The sequence below is a fragment of the Mastomys coucha genome, unplaced genomic scaffold, assembly GCF_008632895.1.
Source record: "Mastomys coucha isolate ucsf_1 unplaced genomic scaffold, UCSF_Mcou_1 pScaffold22, whole genome shotgun sequence".
NCBI classification, from domain to species: domain Eukaryota; kingdom Metazoa; phylum Chordata; class Mammalia; order Rodentia; family Muridae; genus Mastomys; species Mastomys coucha.
In genome coordinates this window covers 60,883,757-60,900,920 of record NW_022196905.1, presented here as the reverse complement: position 1 = coordinate 60,900,920, position 17,164 = coordinate 60,883,757, and the positions used below count along the sequence as shown (strand labels likewise).

General features: G+C 43.0%; 1 protein-coding gene across 8 annotated transcripts in view; it reads left to right on the top strand.

The window, feature by feature from the left end:
* The window catches only part of Atp8a1 (ATPase phospholipid transporting 8A1), a 226,824-nt gene that overhangs the window by 136,915 nt on the left and 72,745 nt on the right, over positions 1-17,164 (top strand). For all 8 annotated transcript variants that reach the window (XM_031342535.1, XM_031342537.1, XM_031342534.1 and 5 more), the window contains one exon: positions 2,587-2,651. In XM_031342535.1, the coding sequence (XP_031198395.1) occupies positions 2,587-2,651 (65 nt within the window). The remainder of the gene's footprint in view (positions 1-2,586; positions 2,652-17,164) is intronic.

The window sequence follows — 17,164 nt, the reverse complement described above, 5'->3', positions numbered from 1 at the left end:
CTCTCTCTCTCTCTCTCTCTCTCTCTCTCTCTCTCTCTAAGATTTCCACAAAGAAGAGGAAAACTGCAAGAGTCTGGCTTATTTTTGCTTAACATAATGATTTCTGGTTTCATGCATTTTTCTTACAAAAGCAACAAACTGTTAAGCTATTGGCCCATGATTGTTCCCAGAAAATGGTAAAGAGGGTTTGTTCACCCAGTCAGTGGCCATCATGTCTGTAGTACTAGGTTCCAATTAGGTGCAAGAAACAGTAGGGGACAAAAACAAAAACAAAAAACAAACAAACAAAAAAAAAAAACCTGTCTTGCAAGCTGAGGTCAGGGAAACAGACAATGAAGTTAGAAAATTGCAGAGCATTTTAGAGAATAATAATTACTATTTAAAAAAAAATCTGTCAAGGGCCTAGAGAGTTGACTTGGTCAGCACTTGGCCAGTAAGAACCCATGTAAAATGACCAGCTGTCATGGTACATGCTTGTAATCTCAGTGGTAGGTAGGTAGACATAGACTCACAGGCCAGCCAGCCTGGCCTACTAGGTGAGCTCTAAACCAGAGAGAAACTCTATCTCACCAAAAAAGGTAGATGCCATTTGAGAAATGGCACTCATATTTGGCCTTTGGCCTCTACATGCATGTACATACATGTATATGTGCACACACACACATCAAATGGGAGAAGATAGAACATTGCACAGAGGGAAATCAGGAAGAACTCATGCAAAAGTGACATTTAAAGAAAGACCTGGAAGAGAAGGAAGACTTTGCTGTAAGTGATGACCAGGCAGCAGTTGTCTGTTGCAGAGAGAGCAAGGATGCTGAGGTGAGCTCAGAGGAGCCAGGCAGGATGGGAGTGCCAGGCCTTAGAAGCCTCTGGATTGCTCTCAGCATGCATGAAGGATACAGGGAGAGACATAAGTTTCCTGTGGACAGTCTCTGAATGCTAGATTGGTATCACCCTGGAAAGCCAACATAGAAGCAGAATAGCTAGTAGGGACCATACCACATTGATCTGGTGACAGGAGGCAGGGGTTGAGATGTGATGGTGGCTTTGACCAATAATAATGGTGAGAGGTGGCTGGCTTCCCATTTTTTTCTTTATTGAAAAGAGAATTTTTCTCACTGAATGTATCCTGATTAAAGTTTCCTCTCCCTCCCCATTTCTCCCCATCTCCCCTCCCATCTGGATCCTCTGTCTCTCACTAGAAAATAAACAGGCTTTCTAAGGAATAATAATAAAATATAAGATAAGATAAAACAAACACTAACAAATCAGAAGGGACAAAGAAAAGGAAAAGAGCCCAAGAAAAGGTATAAGAAACCGATATAGACAGAAAGGCACTCATTCACACACTCAAAGTCCATAAAAACACTAAACTAAAAACCATAATACACACACACACACACACACAAAGGATCTGTAGTATTAAAAAGAGAGGAAAATGCAAAAATAAAATAAAAAATTTTAAGGCGCTAACATGACATTATGACACAAGAAGCCTCCATAGATGCTATTGCTCTCCTTTTCTGATGGCTGTCTACTGCTGAGCATGCAGCCTGCCCTTAAGAGTGGTTCATTTCCCCCAGTGAGGCTCCTTTGGAGAAAACTAAATTTCCCTTTGCAAGTGGTTACCAATTGGAGCTAGCTTCTGGATTATGAATGAAGACATGAGTCCACTCCTTCTTTTAGTGCTAGGACCCACCCTGTGTGACACAGACTTATGCAGGCTTTGTGCATGCTGCCTCAGTCTCTGGGTTCATATGCAAGTAGATCCTGTTGATTTAGCCTTGATTCTTTGGTGTCCTCCATCCCCTCGGGCTCTTACACTCTTAACTGCCTACTCTTCACCAAGGTTTCCTGAGCCATGAGGGCAGGGATTTGATGGAGACATCCCATTTAGGGCTGAGTGTTCCAGGATCTCTCATCTTCTGCATAGATGCCTAGCTGTGGGTCTCTATATTTGTTTTCAGCTGCCTCAGAAGGAGGCTTCCCTGAGGATGACTGAGCAAGACCCTGAGATTACAGAGGCACTGAGTGTACATGCTGCCATTGTAATCTTCGTTACTGTGAGATGAATCCACCAGGGTAGCCTGTGTTCTGTCAGCTGTATCAACTGTAGAAAAGCCAACCTAAAATAGACAGACATGTATTTAACACAGGAGTGGCTCTGTCATGGAGGGAATACAGCAGAGTAAGAGAAAGAAGGCAAGAGAATGATGCTGTGACCATCCAGGACAGGGAGATGGTGAGAGCGAGCAGCTTCAAGAACCCTTCTCTGCAAATCCATTGGCCCAACCATTACTCTTGAAGGGTATTGTGCATAAGCCTGGCAGCTTTCTGGACGTGGAGATGCTAAACACAATTGCTCCATGTTGTTTATCCAGATAGCTTCCAGTGATGGCCTTACCACCCACCCGTCCTAATGGCCAGCAAGAGCACTTCGTTTTAAACTTTCTATTAGTCTGGAAAACAACTGAAACCCCTCCCTCTCTGTAAAATCCTCCTCAGGTGTTTGTTCGTGTCCTTGCCTTATCCAGTTCGTTTCTTTCCAGAAAAAAACTAATCCTAATACTGATTGTGTGTCCCTAGGACACTCCTGTAGACTCCTGAAGAGGAACATGGGAATGATCGTTATAAACGAAGGCTCTCTTGACGTAAGTAACTTTCTTTTCCAAAACCTTCTTTCCTGTTTACATCAGAGCCCTGTGGAAACACTTTCTATGCATGAGGTGAAAAGATGCCTCTTTTAGATTTAGTTACCATTGATCTGCTTTAACAAAGTGTACAGCTTTGAACAGCATTAATGTAAACTGGCTCATGCTTTGCAGGTGTGATAGCTAAAAGAAATTGCCAAATGATGTCCTTAATGTTGTGAGACAGAAAAGCTGCTTCACAAAGACTTTGAGTCGATGGGTTGCCAATGGGCTGCAACTCATTCATACAGAATACTGCATTTTACGTATTAAGCCTTTTGTACCTGCTCTACTGTCCAATGTTAATTCATATTTCTCTGTTTTTGAGAAGTTTGGAAAGTTGTACCAAGCAACACAAAAATCATCATGCTGTCTACAAAAGGGCTCTTACTGTTTTGTTTTCATGATTCCCCTGCCCCCTTTTAATGTCCTCCTAGGATGAAATATTTAACAGAACGCTATGTAGGACAAATGACCTGTAAATACTTTAAAGTCAAGGTGGCTACTTGTAATTTAAGGTGGGAGACAAAGCAGGTGAGGTGGTGATTTTACAGCTGCTCCAAATAGTTATCATGATGCAAAAAGCAGAGCAGAGCAAACCTGATAATTAGGGATTTGAATGAAGCTGCAAAGCTGCCCGCCTGTGTTGGGAGATCCTGGAGAAGCTTGGGGACAAATGTCTAAAAGTTGGATGTGGCACAGAAATCATCTGTAGGGAAGGTTCTTGATTGCAAATGTTTTCATTACCCACCCTTAAACCCTGATACCTTCCCCTCCTCTTGCAAAAATCTTTGAAAAGCCTGTAATGGCGTGTGGTTTTGTGGCGGTATCACTGTGGTTCTGGATCGCACACCCTTCAGCCATCTTTCCCATGTTCCTATGTATCAGCTTTGGGTTGCCAAAGCCAAGATATTTTCTTATGAACAAGTGACCAAGTCAGCCCTACCCCCCTCAAAAGCTGACACATAAAAAGTGCAGTGAGTGCCTGCAAATGCCAGCGCAAAGCTGCTACGTAGCTTTGGAAGATGTCCACTGTGGGGCTCCTGTGATCTGGGAGGATGCAGCCGTAAAAAAGGTCATGGCTAACCTGGTAGAGGTGACTCACTGAGCAGGGAAGAAGGTTTGAAGCAGAAAGTTCTTACAGGGAGGAGCAAGCCAGACCTGCATGGTACCTGCAAGGCACCTAGAAAGAAATGACAGAGTTAGAACTCGAAAGGTGATCTGAGACCCACCAGGGCAAACTGGATCAGGTTAGAGAACACACCCACACAGAAGGTATTCCTCAACTTTGTGCAGACAAGGTACATATCACAGCAATGACATAGGCATGTTTGGAAAGGCAAGGAGGATGGATTGCATGTAAAAGGCCAAGGTACGGGAAGAAGGAAGTGGGACCCCCATGGCAAGGATGTGGTGTAGGAATAACTTAGAGGTTAACCCCATAGCCCTTGGAAAAGAAGCCACCAGGAGTGGCCTCCAAACAGGGCTGGGGTGAGGCTTTTCCTTCTGTAGCTTGTGCCAGCATGCCTGCTTTTATTTTATTCTTTTCCATCATTTCCACGTGCTTCCTAGATAAGCATTGCTCTAAGTGTTTTAGAGAGCCAGCACTATAAATGACAGTCTGAAAGGGAAAGGGAAATATCAAAAAGAGCCATTCTACAGCACCCCAGTTTGCTCTGTCTTGTGGTTGATGAACACCATGGCCAAAGGTACCTTGGGAGGAAAGGGTTTTTATTTGGCTAACAGGTTGCAGCCCATCTGCAGGAGAAGCCAGGGTAGGAACTCAAGACAGGAACTGAACCAGCACCCATAGAGGCACACTGCTTGCTAGCTTATTTCTCATGGCTTGCTCAAGTACCTTTCTTATATAGAGGAACCCCACATATTTAGGAATGGCACCTGCCCACAATGGACTGGGCCCTACTATATCAATTGGCAATGAAGAAAATGCCCCTGACAGGCGTAGCCACAAGCTAATCTGATGGAGGCGATTCCTCAGCCAATAGTCCCTCTTCCCAGGTGTGTCTAGGTTTATGTCACATGGACAAATCCAACCAGTACCCATGCTATTCATATATCATTAAGATGGTGGTGTCTGTTTCTATTTTTAGATTTCTAAGGTGGAAACTCAAATTGAGAAAAACCTCAAAGGTACTTTTACTACCTATTTTTCCAAGAAATAAGACAGAGAAGACTCCGAGAACACAGTCTCACTGAAATAAGGGACTGCTCTAGCTTATCCTTCCCAATGCCCAGCAAATTACCTAACACATAGTAAATACCAGATAAATACCGAAGCAGTAAGTCACCACATAATTTTAAGTTAAGGGCTTCCCTTTAAAAAAATAAAGTGCATCAGTTTTCAATTTGAGCTAATTCGTCATATCTAAAGCCTCCTTATGAATTCAAGTAGGCGGCGGCAGACACTCTGGCTCAGTGGATTAGCCCTCATTTGCCTGCAATCCTGACTGCCAGCCTTCCAAACAATGTCTGGGGAAGCTCTTTCTCCCTGGGAGCCAAGTGGTAAATGTACAAATCTGGCTGTCTGGGGTCAGACCTCCTGGGATGAACTCATTTGTTTCTCAGCAGGAGACGAAGCATCTCTTTGCACAGTGCCTTCTGATCTGTCATAAAAATCCTGGTGGCTCAGAGTTCAGGCGGATCCAGAAAACTGCTAGAATGCCTGTTGGTAAATTATTATCTGTATTCCCCATCATAGGGAGGAAGAAAAACAGCCAGTCTGCTGTCAGACTGTACTGAATGATCGGGGTGATTATTCCATGAGCACCAAGAACTATTAGCAAGTAATAAACCTAGGAGCGTGCTGTCTCAGGAACGAAGTTAGGAATGTGTGACTTGTCAAGTGCTCTGGGATTGTCCTCTGAAACATCACAGTGAGACCTTAGCCATTGAAATCAGCTTCTCGGAGCCATAGTCTAGCTGTCTATATATATAATGAGATTGGTACGTTGGGCAGAGCATTGGTATGGTGGTGCATGGTACATACAAAGAGGTGTCATAGAATGTGGTAGGGAGAGTACCAGTCCAACAGCTTTCTGTTGTGCATAAGGAGCATTTTTATTAAAAGTTTGTCGCTTTCCATCTTTAATAGTTTTCATGAGGCAGTAAGTTCGAGCTGTCAGTCATCTCTCATATGAGTGACACATATTCCTATACACAGTTTCCAACTTTTCTACCATACAAATGTTAAAGTGGAAATGATGGGTCTCATGTTACGCTGTTATAAAGAATCATATTCTCAAGTTTTAAAAATTTACATATGAAACATCTTCCTTCTTCAGTTGGCTTAGCCTGTGATAGCAGCACTCAGGGGGCAGAGGCAGGAGGATAACAAGTTTGAGGCCGACTTGAGCTACATAGGAAGATGCTAGTTCTAAAAAGAAGGGAAAGTTTCTCCTGGTAATTCTGATAAAGGAAGCACTTGTCTCCCAGAAAATAGACTGTCCAAAAGCATCACTGGGACTTTCCGTCACATCTTGGGTTTTGGTGTCATTAACCTTCTTGAAAAAAGAAAACAAACAAAAACACCCCCAGGCCAGTGTTTAACCTTTGAATAAATGCATACAACCAATCGAAGAAAACATATACACACCAAATGTTTCACTCTTCAGACCTGAATGGAAACCTGACAGGTTTATCTGTCTCCAATTATTCCCATGTTTTTAGAGTACCACCACAAGACAAAGAAAGAGGTGTCTTAGGCAGAAAGACTTGTTAAACTTTTTAAATTTAAAAATAAGAATTTCAGGTTGTGGCAATGCCTCAGTGGGTCATGCACTTTCTGCACACATACAGACCGGTGTTTGAATCTCCACAATCCACCTAAGAGCCATCATGCTGCTACACATCTTTAACCCTAGAGAAGAAACAGATCGAGGAGCTTTCTGGCCAGCTAGTCTAGCAAGACCCAGGTTCAATGAGAGACCTTGTCTCAACAAATAAGATGGAGAGAAATAGAGAAAGTCATCCAAACATTGACTCCCTAGTTCACACACACACACACACACACACACACACACACACACACACGACTATGCATGTATATGTCACACATACAAAGAAAAGAATTTCATGTCACGAATAAGTATCATTAAAAGGCATATAGAGTTGATGACAAAACCTATTAAGTAATAAACAGACCCTTCCCATAATCTGTATGATTTTTATTGTGTTTCAATGACCAACTCTCTTAGGGATTCTGATTATGCTCTAACTGAGTGCAGTTCTTGTCAACCGAGTCAGGACTCTGAATGTGCGGGCTTCATGGAAATGTGCTTTTCCCCTAATCCCACCCAGTGCCCAGGAATGATCCCACAAACCTCTCAGAAGACCCTAATATACTAACTTATCCACAGCATCCTTTCTACGTTTCCTATAAACCCTCCTATCATAAAATACTTTATTGAAAATATGTTAAAACTGGAAGCATTTGAGCTGTGAGGCGAGAACTGGGGGAACGTATTACTGTGACCTATTTTTACTCCCCAAGTCCTAATTAAGGTCTTCCAAAATTACTGAAAACACTTGTGGGAAGACTAGGTTTCTGATACATTAAGAAAGGTGATTGTGAGATGACTTGAGTCCTTCTGGCATGACAGCCCTGTGGAGCTCTAGAAATTCTTCCAGTGATTCAGCATCTGTTCGCTGCTGTTCTTTTTGTCATTGTTTGCTAGCTTTTTTAATTTTTAGGATTCATTTTTATTGTTTTTAATTCTGTGTATAAGTCTGCATGTGCACATGAGCCTGTGGAGGCCAGAGGTATCAGATCCCCCTGAAGCTGGAGTTACAATTAATGTTCTAGTTCTACTTGATTTGGCTGCTGGGACTCAACCCCACATCCTCTGAAAGAGCAGCATGTGCTCTTAACTGCTGGTCTGTGTCTCTCCAGCCCGTCATTTAGTGGCTTTGAACTAAGTTTGTGCATGATTAGAAAAATCTTGAAGACTTATCTCATGGCAATAGCTCAAAACTGCACCTTGGTGTCACCTGTCAAATCTAGGTCAGGTTGCTAAGAGACTGTTATCTCTTAAAGCCACTTGTAACTTCCATGAACATCATCCTTGGGTTTCCTGTGCACATCCTAAGCCTTACATGTGTCTAGCATCTCTTGGGTGTGAAGAACTGTGGACTCTCCAGAAGGAATACATAGATCTTAGATACATTCCTACTCTAGTTCCCACCCCTTTCTTTCTATTGCCTGGCTTTCTCTTGGGGGAACTGATGGAGAAATAGTCACTGTTCATCGATTCAGTTAACAGGAATGATGTCCAGAGAAATAAATTCCCTCTGCTCACAGTTAAAGGCTCCCTGATCCCCAAGTTCCTAGCCAGCCCCACCCACCTCTGCTCCTCTGGGTGTGGCTTTTCTAGCCCACCTCTGCTGTTACAGTCATTCATATCCAGCCTAGTCAAGATGCCCCACCTGTTGTCTTGAGAAGTTACATATCATCTGTCTCTCAGGAAAGTGTAATTTGCTGACTTTTCCTGCATTCTAGTTGCTTTTCTCAATGTCATGACAAAATACTGTGACAAAAACACTCAAGGGAGGAAGGATTTGTTTGACATATGGTTGCAGTCCATCAGAGTATATAGCGTGAAGGTATGGCAGAATTCGTGCATGCAAGATGGCACAGCTTCTTCTCTTGCCTTGGTAGAACAGAAAGCAAAGAATGGGACTAGAAACTAGGCCAGGCTTTACCCTTCGAAAGCCTGCCCCTAGTGGCACTCATCTGCCAGCTAGTTATTGTGTTACAGAAGTTCTAAAATGCCAAAAGATGACGACGTTCTCCTGGGAACCAAGTATCCCAAGCGTGAGCCCATGAGAACTATTTTACATTTCAAACCATGACACCGTGTGAAGGGGACTCTTATGTCTCCAGGACTCCGTGCACTACTTTTCTACTAAGAAAAAAAGATCCCATAGCTTATAGTTATTAATTCTATTTTGTACCAGGTGCTAGACTGAGGACTGAACAAGGAAACCCAGTTTTCACATGAAAATGCTAGCGGGCACATATTCTTAGGCCTCTCTTGCAGCTAAGGAATCAAGAAAAAGACTCTAGGCTAATCACAGACAGGTGATGTGGGGGCTTAGTGGTTTGACTCCAGAACATAATATATGGGGCTTTAGGGGGGGGTGGTTGTCCTTACCTTCAGCTGCCACATTTGTGAAATAGAAGTCATGAAAATATCTAAGTCCTAGACATGCTATTATAAGGATTAAACACAGCAGTGCCCGTTAAATACTGACCACGGCAGCTAGCATGTAGCAAGAGCTGATAGCCATGCTGTGGGAGCCAGAGGTAGCTGTACACTGCCTCTACCACTCCAATAAATGAGATTATATGATTGTTCTGGGCTGCTTTGGGTGGGGATTGCCACCCGCAAAGGTTAACCATGAGTCACAAAGAGTTCCACAGAGGGGGTTAGACTCTCTCTTTTTTTCTTTTTACTAGAAATGGGGTTTGTATGAGATTCCTAGTAAGCACATTGTTGGTTTACAATTGGGAGTGGAGGGAAGTAGTGGACTCGTAGGCATTAAGCATAGTTCATGCTACTTTAACCTTCTTCTTGAAAATAACTCGACATAAAGAATGTCCTCTCTGGGTAGGCAACTTTCACGGCAAATGTTAATTGAGTTTGAATGTTTGATTCAGACCTGGCTAGAGGCTTCAGTCAGATGCAGAGGGGAGGGGCACCTGCTCCTGCCATGTCCCCTTAATCTCCACTTGGTTTTGAACCCTGCCTGGGTAAGCATTCTAGAAATGCTGTGATGGTGTTCTGCACTCTCACTGTTGCTTCCAGCTTTGTTCTTAATAGGAGCTCTTCCTTGCAGCTTCCATGAGAGACAACTTTACACAGCCACCTTGCTCTGAAATTGTTTCCCCTTCACAATTTAATTGAAGAATATGGCCCCAAACCAACCATAACTTTGATTATAGATTCTGGTATTTCTTCTCTGATATATTTTATGGAAAATTAATTGTTGGCCACATTGGAGATTAAGTTAACAAGCATTGAAAAAAAGTTCCAACACCATAGTAAAAGAAAACCCTTCATGGAATAGCTAACTTTTTTTCTACCTACATTTGACCTTCTAACACTGTGTAAATTTCTGCTATAATGTTTAGGACATTCAAGATATAAATGCTGAAGTTGTCATCTACACCCTTTCAGGCTCGACTTACATGTTTTATGCAGACAAACCTCACTGTTTTGGGAACCAGCCATGGGTAAATGGCTTCTGAAAGAAATCCAGAATAAGCAAGTCACAGACTTGACTCCAGAAGAGAAAGGGGAAAAAAAAAAAAAGAAAATTTGAGCTACTTCAGGTTTTGTTTTGATATGTCCCCTGAGTCTAATACAATAGATTTTGTATTGTTTTGAAAACTAGTTTAGACAGGTTTGAAACCACACTGAGTTCTCTTGCACTGCAATGCCGGAGCTTCTATTCTGACTTTTATACTGTTAGCAAAGTTCTTTCAGAGTGCAGTCTCTAAGTCCTCATATAGGTAAAGGGGTCACTGTTCTCTCTCGGAGGCAGAGATACTCTCCTGCAGTGCCAGGGAGATTGTTCAGATCCCGTAAGGCACACTCCTTACCCCTGGGAAGAAGTGTGAGCATTACTAAAAGGAAGAAATGATGCTTGAACAAATCATTTCATTTCCATTACCTCTAATTTGAGACCATATCTGCTGGCAGCCAGAGTACGTGGTTGAAAAAGTCCCATCAAACACGTACATTGTTTGGTCTCGTAGAATTAAATATGTCCCCTTTTGTAAACACAGTGCAGCAAGACTGACTGGTGTACAGAACTCTTGAGTGAAATTGTTCACAGATTCATAGAGTCTCTGTTTCAAGAAATTCCCCTGCCCTCAAATCTGAGTATTCTTTACCTCATTCCGCCTACACATCTGCACTCTTCCTGGAGACCTAGAATTACAGATAAGTGCTTTCTAACCAGCCTGCTCCCTTGCACAGCTCCTCACAAACTGTTGACATTTCTGAGGGCTCACTCCTGGCCTTTTTCCCTTCTCCCCATCTCCCCCACTCATACTTTTGGCAGGTCAGAACAGCATTACATACAACAGTCTGTAAGAAACTGACTGAAGTGCCGGGTGTACCTGGAGGCATCACTCCCTGCGCCTGTAGGTAGCGATGGGGCTGTTGATTCACATTGTGTCCCTTCACATGCCGGACATCACAGCATTTCTGTGGTCCACGTTCAGGGATGTGATGAGCATCCTGATACTTCCACTTCCACCACTACAAATCCAGAGTGTGCATTTATCTGAATTGGGATCTTTGAATAGCTGTACTTTCTCTAGTGACATACTGACTTAGTCACAGGATTCTATGTCCTGAGACATCCCCACATCTTCCATCTTGTTTCACTTACTCTTTCAGTCACCCCAGGGGCAGCTAAAAAAGAATGCCCTCCTGGAAAATTCATGGAATTCAGTTTTGCCTCTACGAGAACCATGCATAGAAGTCATTGAATACACACAGAGAATAATAGGAACAGTGTGCGCTTGGGCTCTGCCCTAAGAAAGACCTGCAGATAATGATTCTTCCATATTCCTCTTTTTCATTAATTGAAATTATTAAGCAAATGGGCCCAGCATTAGTTTTCTCTGGGTCTGGGAAACAGTTTCTCCTAGTCCTCTGTACTTACCTTCTGCAGACCGTTGATTTGGTAATTTGCTTATTGCTTATTTTCCCATGACCAGCGATATATTCTGAGCAACCTCGTCAGAACTGAACTGAACTGAAGGCAGTAGGAGAGACTGGATGGCTGCCGAGCCAGTCCCTCCAAGAATGCTTCCTTTCCCGTCTGAATCACACACAGCCACCACTGGAGAATAGTTAATACCAACCTCAAAATAAGTGTTTAGGAGGCTCTCAGTGGTGGTTTAAAATAATTACCTTGAAGGCTTTGGTAAAAGCCTTTATCCACAGAACTATTTAAATTATATAATTACATCCCCCCACGTCCCGCCCTTCCTTCCTTCCTTTCCCTGGATTGATCTTTCTTTACTGCGTACCCCAACCCCAACACCAAGACACGAGCTGGCTACCCGTCCCACACTCCTCTCCCTTCCTCTCTTCTCTACCCCAAGTGAGACTAGATGCTCACAAGGAATTATTTTCCTTATGGAACCTATCATGATCCTGAATCCCTGACTTCCGCTGAGAGGCCAAGAGCAATTTATCCAGCACTCCGACGTCCCTCTCCTACCTGCTTCCATTTTGTGACCCTTGACCTTTCTCAGATGGCATGACCCCTCTGGGAGATTGGATTGTTTTCTCAACTACACTGTTTTACATCTACCCTCATTCATACTTGTATACATCGGCAAAGCACGGAATGGTTTTTTTTGTCTCCCCCCACCGTTATCCTTAGCAATATGTATTGACGAAATGCATTCGTTTGGCTGTCTTCCACGAAGCTACTGGGTAGGACCTCACTGACCATATGTTTTTAATGACTTCACCTTCTGTCTACTCTTACCCATTTTGGAAAAATTACTTTATATTGGTTTGGTTCTATACACACATGTTTTCAAATATTATCTCCTAATTTAGGATAGGAATTTAGAAACACCAAAGGTTTTTGATAAAAAAAACTATGTCAAAGAGCTCTAGCTCTCCTGACTGAGATGCATACTAAACGGACCAGTTGTATATAAATGTAGTTTCTCTCTACTCTCCGGTGTATATCCTTTTACTATGGCCTGCAGTAGCTGGAAGAGCACTTGATATATGTATTGCGTAGGCGTATTTGGAATGTTCGGTGTTCCGCTGAATCAGTAACATGTTGTAGAAAAATAAGTAATACCCAGTGGTTTATCCAAGTTGTTATTACAAGAGTCATAACTCACTCTTTAAGAACGTGCTAACATTGTCCATACTTGAGATAGTCAGAATATGTTATTAAAAAATGTGCCTGGAATGTTCTGTTAATTTGCAATTTTAGGGTGTGAACATTTGGAGACCATAAAAATAGAGAAGGAATGAAACATTTGGTCATAAAACTCATGTCTTAAATGGTGATAAGGTAGGACCACAAGCCACCAAAACAGCTAATAAAGTATGTCTAGATATCAAGTTCATATATATATATATATATATATATATATATATATACACACATATATATGATCTTTTTAATAGTGTCCTTAGATTATGGTAAATTAAAATAAAACCAAAGTAAAATAAGCTCCACTGTACAGATGAAATTTATCCCCATTCTTAAAAATTATTCAGTGCCTTCCTTAATGGTGCTCTAGCTGAAGAATATGCTGGAAAAACAAATCTGCCATTTATCATAAACAAACACATATATTAATGCAGTCACTCATCTAAAAACATGCAAATCGTGACAGAAAAACTCCATTTTACTTTGAAATTTTTGAAATGAGCTGTATCAGATTGGTCTGCCTCTGGCAGAAATTGCTAAGGAAAAACAGACATTAATTATATAAATATTTCTCCTCCCACCATGCACCGGGAACTATATGCCATATGAGAAGAAGAGATGTTCTCGTAGCTAGAGCTGGAGGGCAGTCAGGTTTCCAGATAATGTTTGTGTAATAGGAGACAGGGCTGGGAGAGCAGAGTTTTAGCGGCCACAGGTAGATGGGAACAGTGTCACTGGGAGACTTCTTCGTAAGAAAACGTAAAGTGATCCCAGTACAGCACCTCCTGGATTTTCTAACATTGTGCACGGCTCAACAGATGCTGCCTTAACATGGAGGTACCTCTGTTGGACCTGACGTCAGAGAAGGGTAAAGAACTCAGGTGTGTGCTTTGTGCTCTGCACCAGGTAGGATGAACTATCCATGAGGAAGGGTCTGAGCACGTGCGTCCTTACAGACACGGAGCAGTGCTTCTCAAGCTTCCTCGTGCTGCGACCCTTCAACACAGTTCCTCATGTTGGTGACCCCCAACCATGAAATTATCCTCATTGCCACTTCATAGCTGCAGTTTTGTCACTGTTTTGAATCATAATGTAAATATCTGTATATAGATAATGTAGATATCTGATATCTGATATTGGACCTCGTAAAGAGGCAACCAGGCACAGGTTGCGAATTAACTCAGTCTCATGAATAAGAAAAAAACTTGACTCAGTGGAATCCAGTGAAACCTACCTGAGGAAAGAGTCAGTATGTGGCAGAGCCCAGCTCCAGTTCAGGCCTCTCTAGCTCCAGTCCATGGCCAGATTGTCAAAGTGAGGTGAATCAAGCGGGCAAGAGTTGGATGGGCACCCATCTCTATCACTGGCAGGGACTCCCTAGCTTATGTGGCCGCCTCATCTCATCCAAAAGGGGTTCTCACCCAGGTGTGGCAGTAAACCCCTAAAGTCCCAGTTGGAGAAGCTGAGGCAGGACTTCTATGACTTAGAGATCATCTTGGGCTACATACCGAGTTCCAGACCAGCAAGAATCCAGATATTTGAATATTTCACCCTTCCCCCCTACTCCCTACCTCCCTCAACACACACACACACACACACACACACACACACACACACACACACACACACAGAAGCTTAGAGAAGAAAGGGGGCGTAGATCTCTTTAGACTACTTCCTGATGATTAGGGGCATTGAGTTCCTAGGGGCAAATCCAGTCATTGTCATCAGGATCTCTCCAACTAGCAGTCCAGCAAAACAGCAAGATCAACAGCAGGAACCAGCAGCAGCAGTGACCACCAGTAGTTCTCTCTCTTTCTCTCTCTTTCGCCCTCTCCCTCTCCCCCCCTCCTTCAATCTCCATTTATACCCTTACAAGAATCACCAGAATTCCAAATGTAAACTATCTGCAGCTGGCAAAAAAATCCTGTCCCTCTTAGAGCATGAGGCAAATCACAGCGACTGTGAACAATCTGAAGCAGCCCCATACCCCACACCTGGGATTAAAACAAAAACATAATTACATAATATACCTGGGTTTTTAAAGAAACCAAAATTCTCACTACACACACACACACACATACACAAGCACATTTTAGAGGTCCTAGGGTATTGAGTTAGTAGTTGAAGCCATTTGATATTTTTCCTTTTTAAAAGTTTTTTCGTTATGAAATTTCTCAAAGTAAAATATCTGCTTTTCACTTTTCAAGGCTCTGACAGCCTTACCTTCTCTTCTGTATCCATCCGAGATTCAGGAAAACCTTGAATTTCTGAACCATGGGCTATGTTTAGCTTCCAGAGTATGGCATCTTCGCTCAGCTTAACACTATCAATACCCTACAGTACCCTGTGTGCCCCACAGGGGGCCTCTGACATCTCCCTTTGACATGGCTACGTGTGTGTGCCCTGAGTAGGTGGCTGTTGGCTCTGTGCTCATCCGTGGACAGACTCTGAAGAGCTGTTTCCCAGCAGCCCGTCTTGAGCCCCCTCATCCCATTTGGGTAATCTCCATCTTTATTCAGCTTGTTATTAGATTTTGCTCTTTCTGAAGACAGAGAGTGAACCTGAAACCCTGTGTTGCTCAAACTGGGGCAGGCTGTACTGTCTTCCTAAAGTCCACTCTCACCAAAATGAAAGCTGCCATCTTCCTGCTGATACACCAGTCCCTTAGTTCATAAGAGAAAAAGAACAAATCCAAGAACAACAAAACTGCCTTAGTACAGTCTGGCTGCCACAAGAATAATACCGCAGATGGGGTGGCTTCAGCAACAAAGATCCATTTCTCTGCATTCTGGAGACAAAAAGTCCAGCAGCAAGCTGCCGGCAGCTAGGGATCCCTGGGGCCTCTTTCCTGGTTCACAGTGTCCTTTTACTGTATCCTCGTGTGGCAGGAGGGAGGAGGGCTCCCCAGATTCTCTGTTACAAAGCAAGCCATGCACAAATCCTACACAGAAGGTCTTGATTCCGTATCCCAATGACCGCCTCCCCCACCCCAAGGCCCTACCTCCTAGGACACCATCACATAAAACGTTAGCATCTCAATGCAGGAATTTGGGAGAAACACAAACATACATCCCAGACTAAAACTGCCTCATTGGATATTTTCTAAAAGTCGGTGTTATTCAGAACTTTCATGTATTATTAGTGTTTCCTTCCTAGGGATAAAATTTATAATATAGTTTTATCATCTTATCATCTCACAGGAGTGGGTTCCCAAGAATAAGTATAAAGCTGGGTACTCATTTGGGTTTGAGCCCAAATACCAGCATAGGATCTGGATGCATAAAGGGCGTATTTCCTTTTAATGTTGAGGGAGACTAGACTTACTGATGATGCCCTCTGGAGGATAGATAGATGCTTGATCATGCTGTTTAGGGTCTCAACAAGTAAGAAACCACAGCTCCAGGGCAAGATGCGCATCCGGTAGCCCCTGGCGTTGTGTGCCAGCTTCCACTCATCCCTGTCCCCGATGCTCTTTCCCTTTACTTTAGTGATATCTCTGAAGTCTCAGGAAGGGTGTTCCTTGGATTTGTTCCTAAGTAAAACTCTCGCTCCTGTAAAATGAGAGGTTTCTGGGAAAGCACAGAAAGGCCAGGAGCTGAACCGGGTCATTGTTATTCAGCTGCTTTCTGGGGCACTTCATGTGGGGGCCATCACAGACTCACTTCTTAGGTGGCCTGACATGTTCTCTGCACATCTGGCCCCAGAGTTCTGTTGCCAGTTCCGAGTAGTTCTGCCAAAACAAAAATGACAATTTGTGTACTGCAATACTTAACCATACAAATCACAGCTTTGATTTCCCTCTAAAACTGTGTCAATTAAATTATCAAGGGTTTCCTTTCTACAGGTCCTATATAAATATGGAAAAAGATTTTTACAAAACTGCCAGTCTCTGGGTTCGTAAAGATTGCTGTTGTATCGTTTCATGTTATCAGAGTGTGTTCTGTGAATGTGAAGGCCTCTGATCCCATTGCAATTGGGAAGAACTCAACATAATTGTCTCCTTCCTCATCATGCCTCCTTTTCCTTCTCCCTCCCTTTTCTCACACCCTGGTTTATTATAAACAAACTAAGTACCATTCCTTTCCCCTTGGCCTACAGCCGCATAGCTTGCCTTGATCACTAGGTAGCTAGCCTGGGTATTCATCTTACTGCGTTCACTGAGCAGTTACTGTTACTCAGTGCAGTAGATGTTGTATTGTAATTATTTGGGGTTTTTTTGTTTTGTTTTGCTTTGAGACAGGGTTTCTCTGTGTAGCCCTGGCTGTCCTGGAACTCACTCTGTAGACCAGGCTGGCCTGGAACTCAGAAATCTGCCTGCATCTGCCTCCCAAGTGCTGGGATTAAAGCCATGCGCCACCACTGCCTGGCTATTTCATTTCCAATAAGAGAAACACATAACGCTTTCCTCATTTGAACTGAACATGTCCGAGGTTCAAGGAGAGTTTACAGCCAGCAGAAAACCATCCACAGGGTTCACACGATCAAGGAGTTATGGTGTCACTAACAATCATCTCTGTGGCCTCGTCATCAGAGAC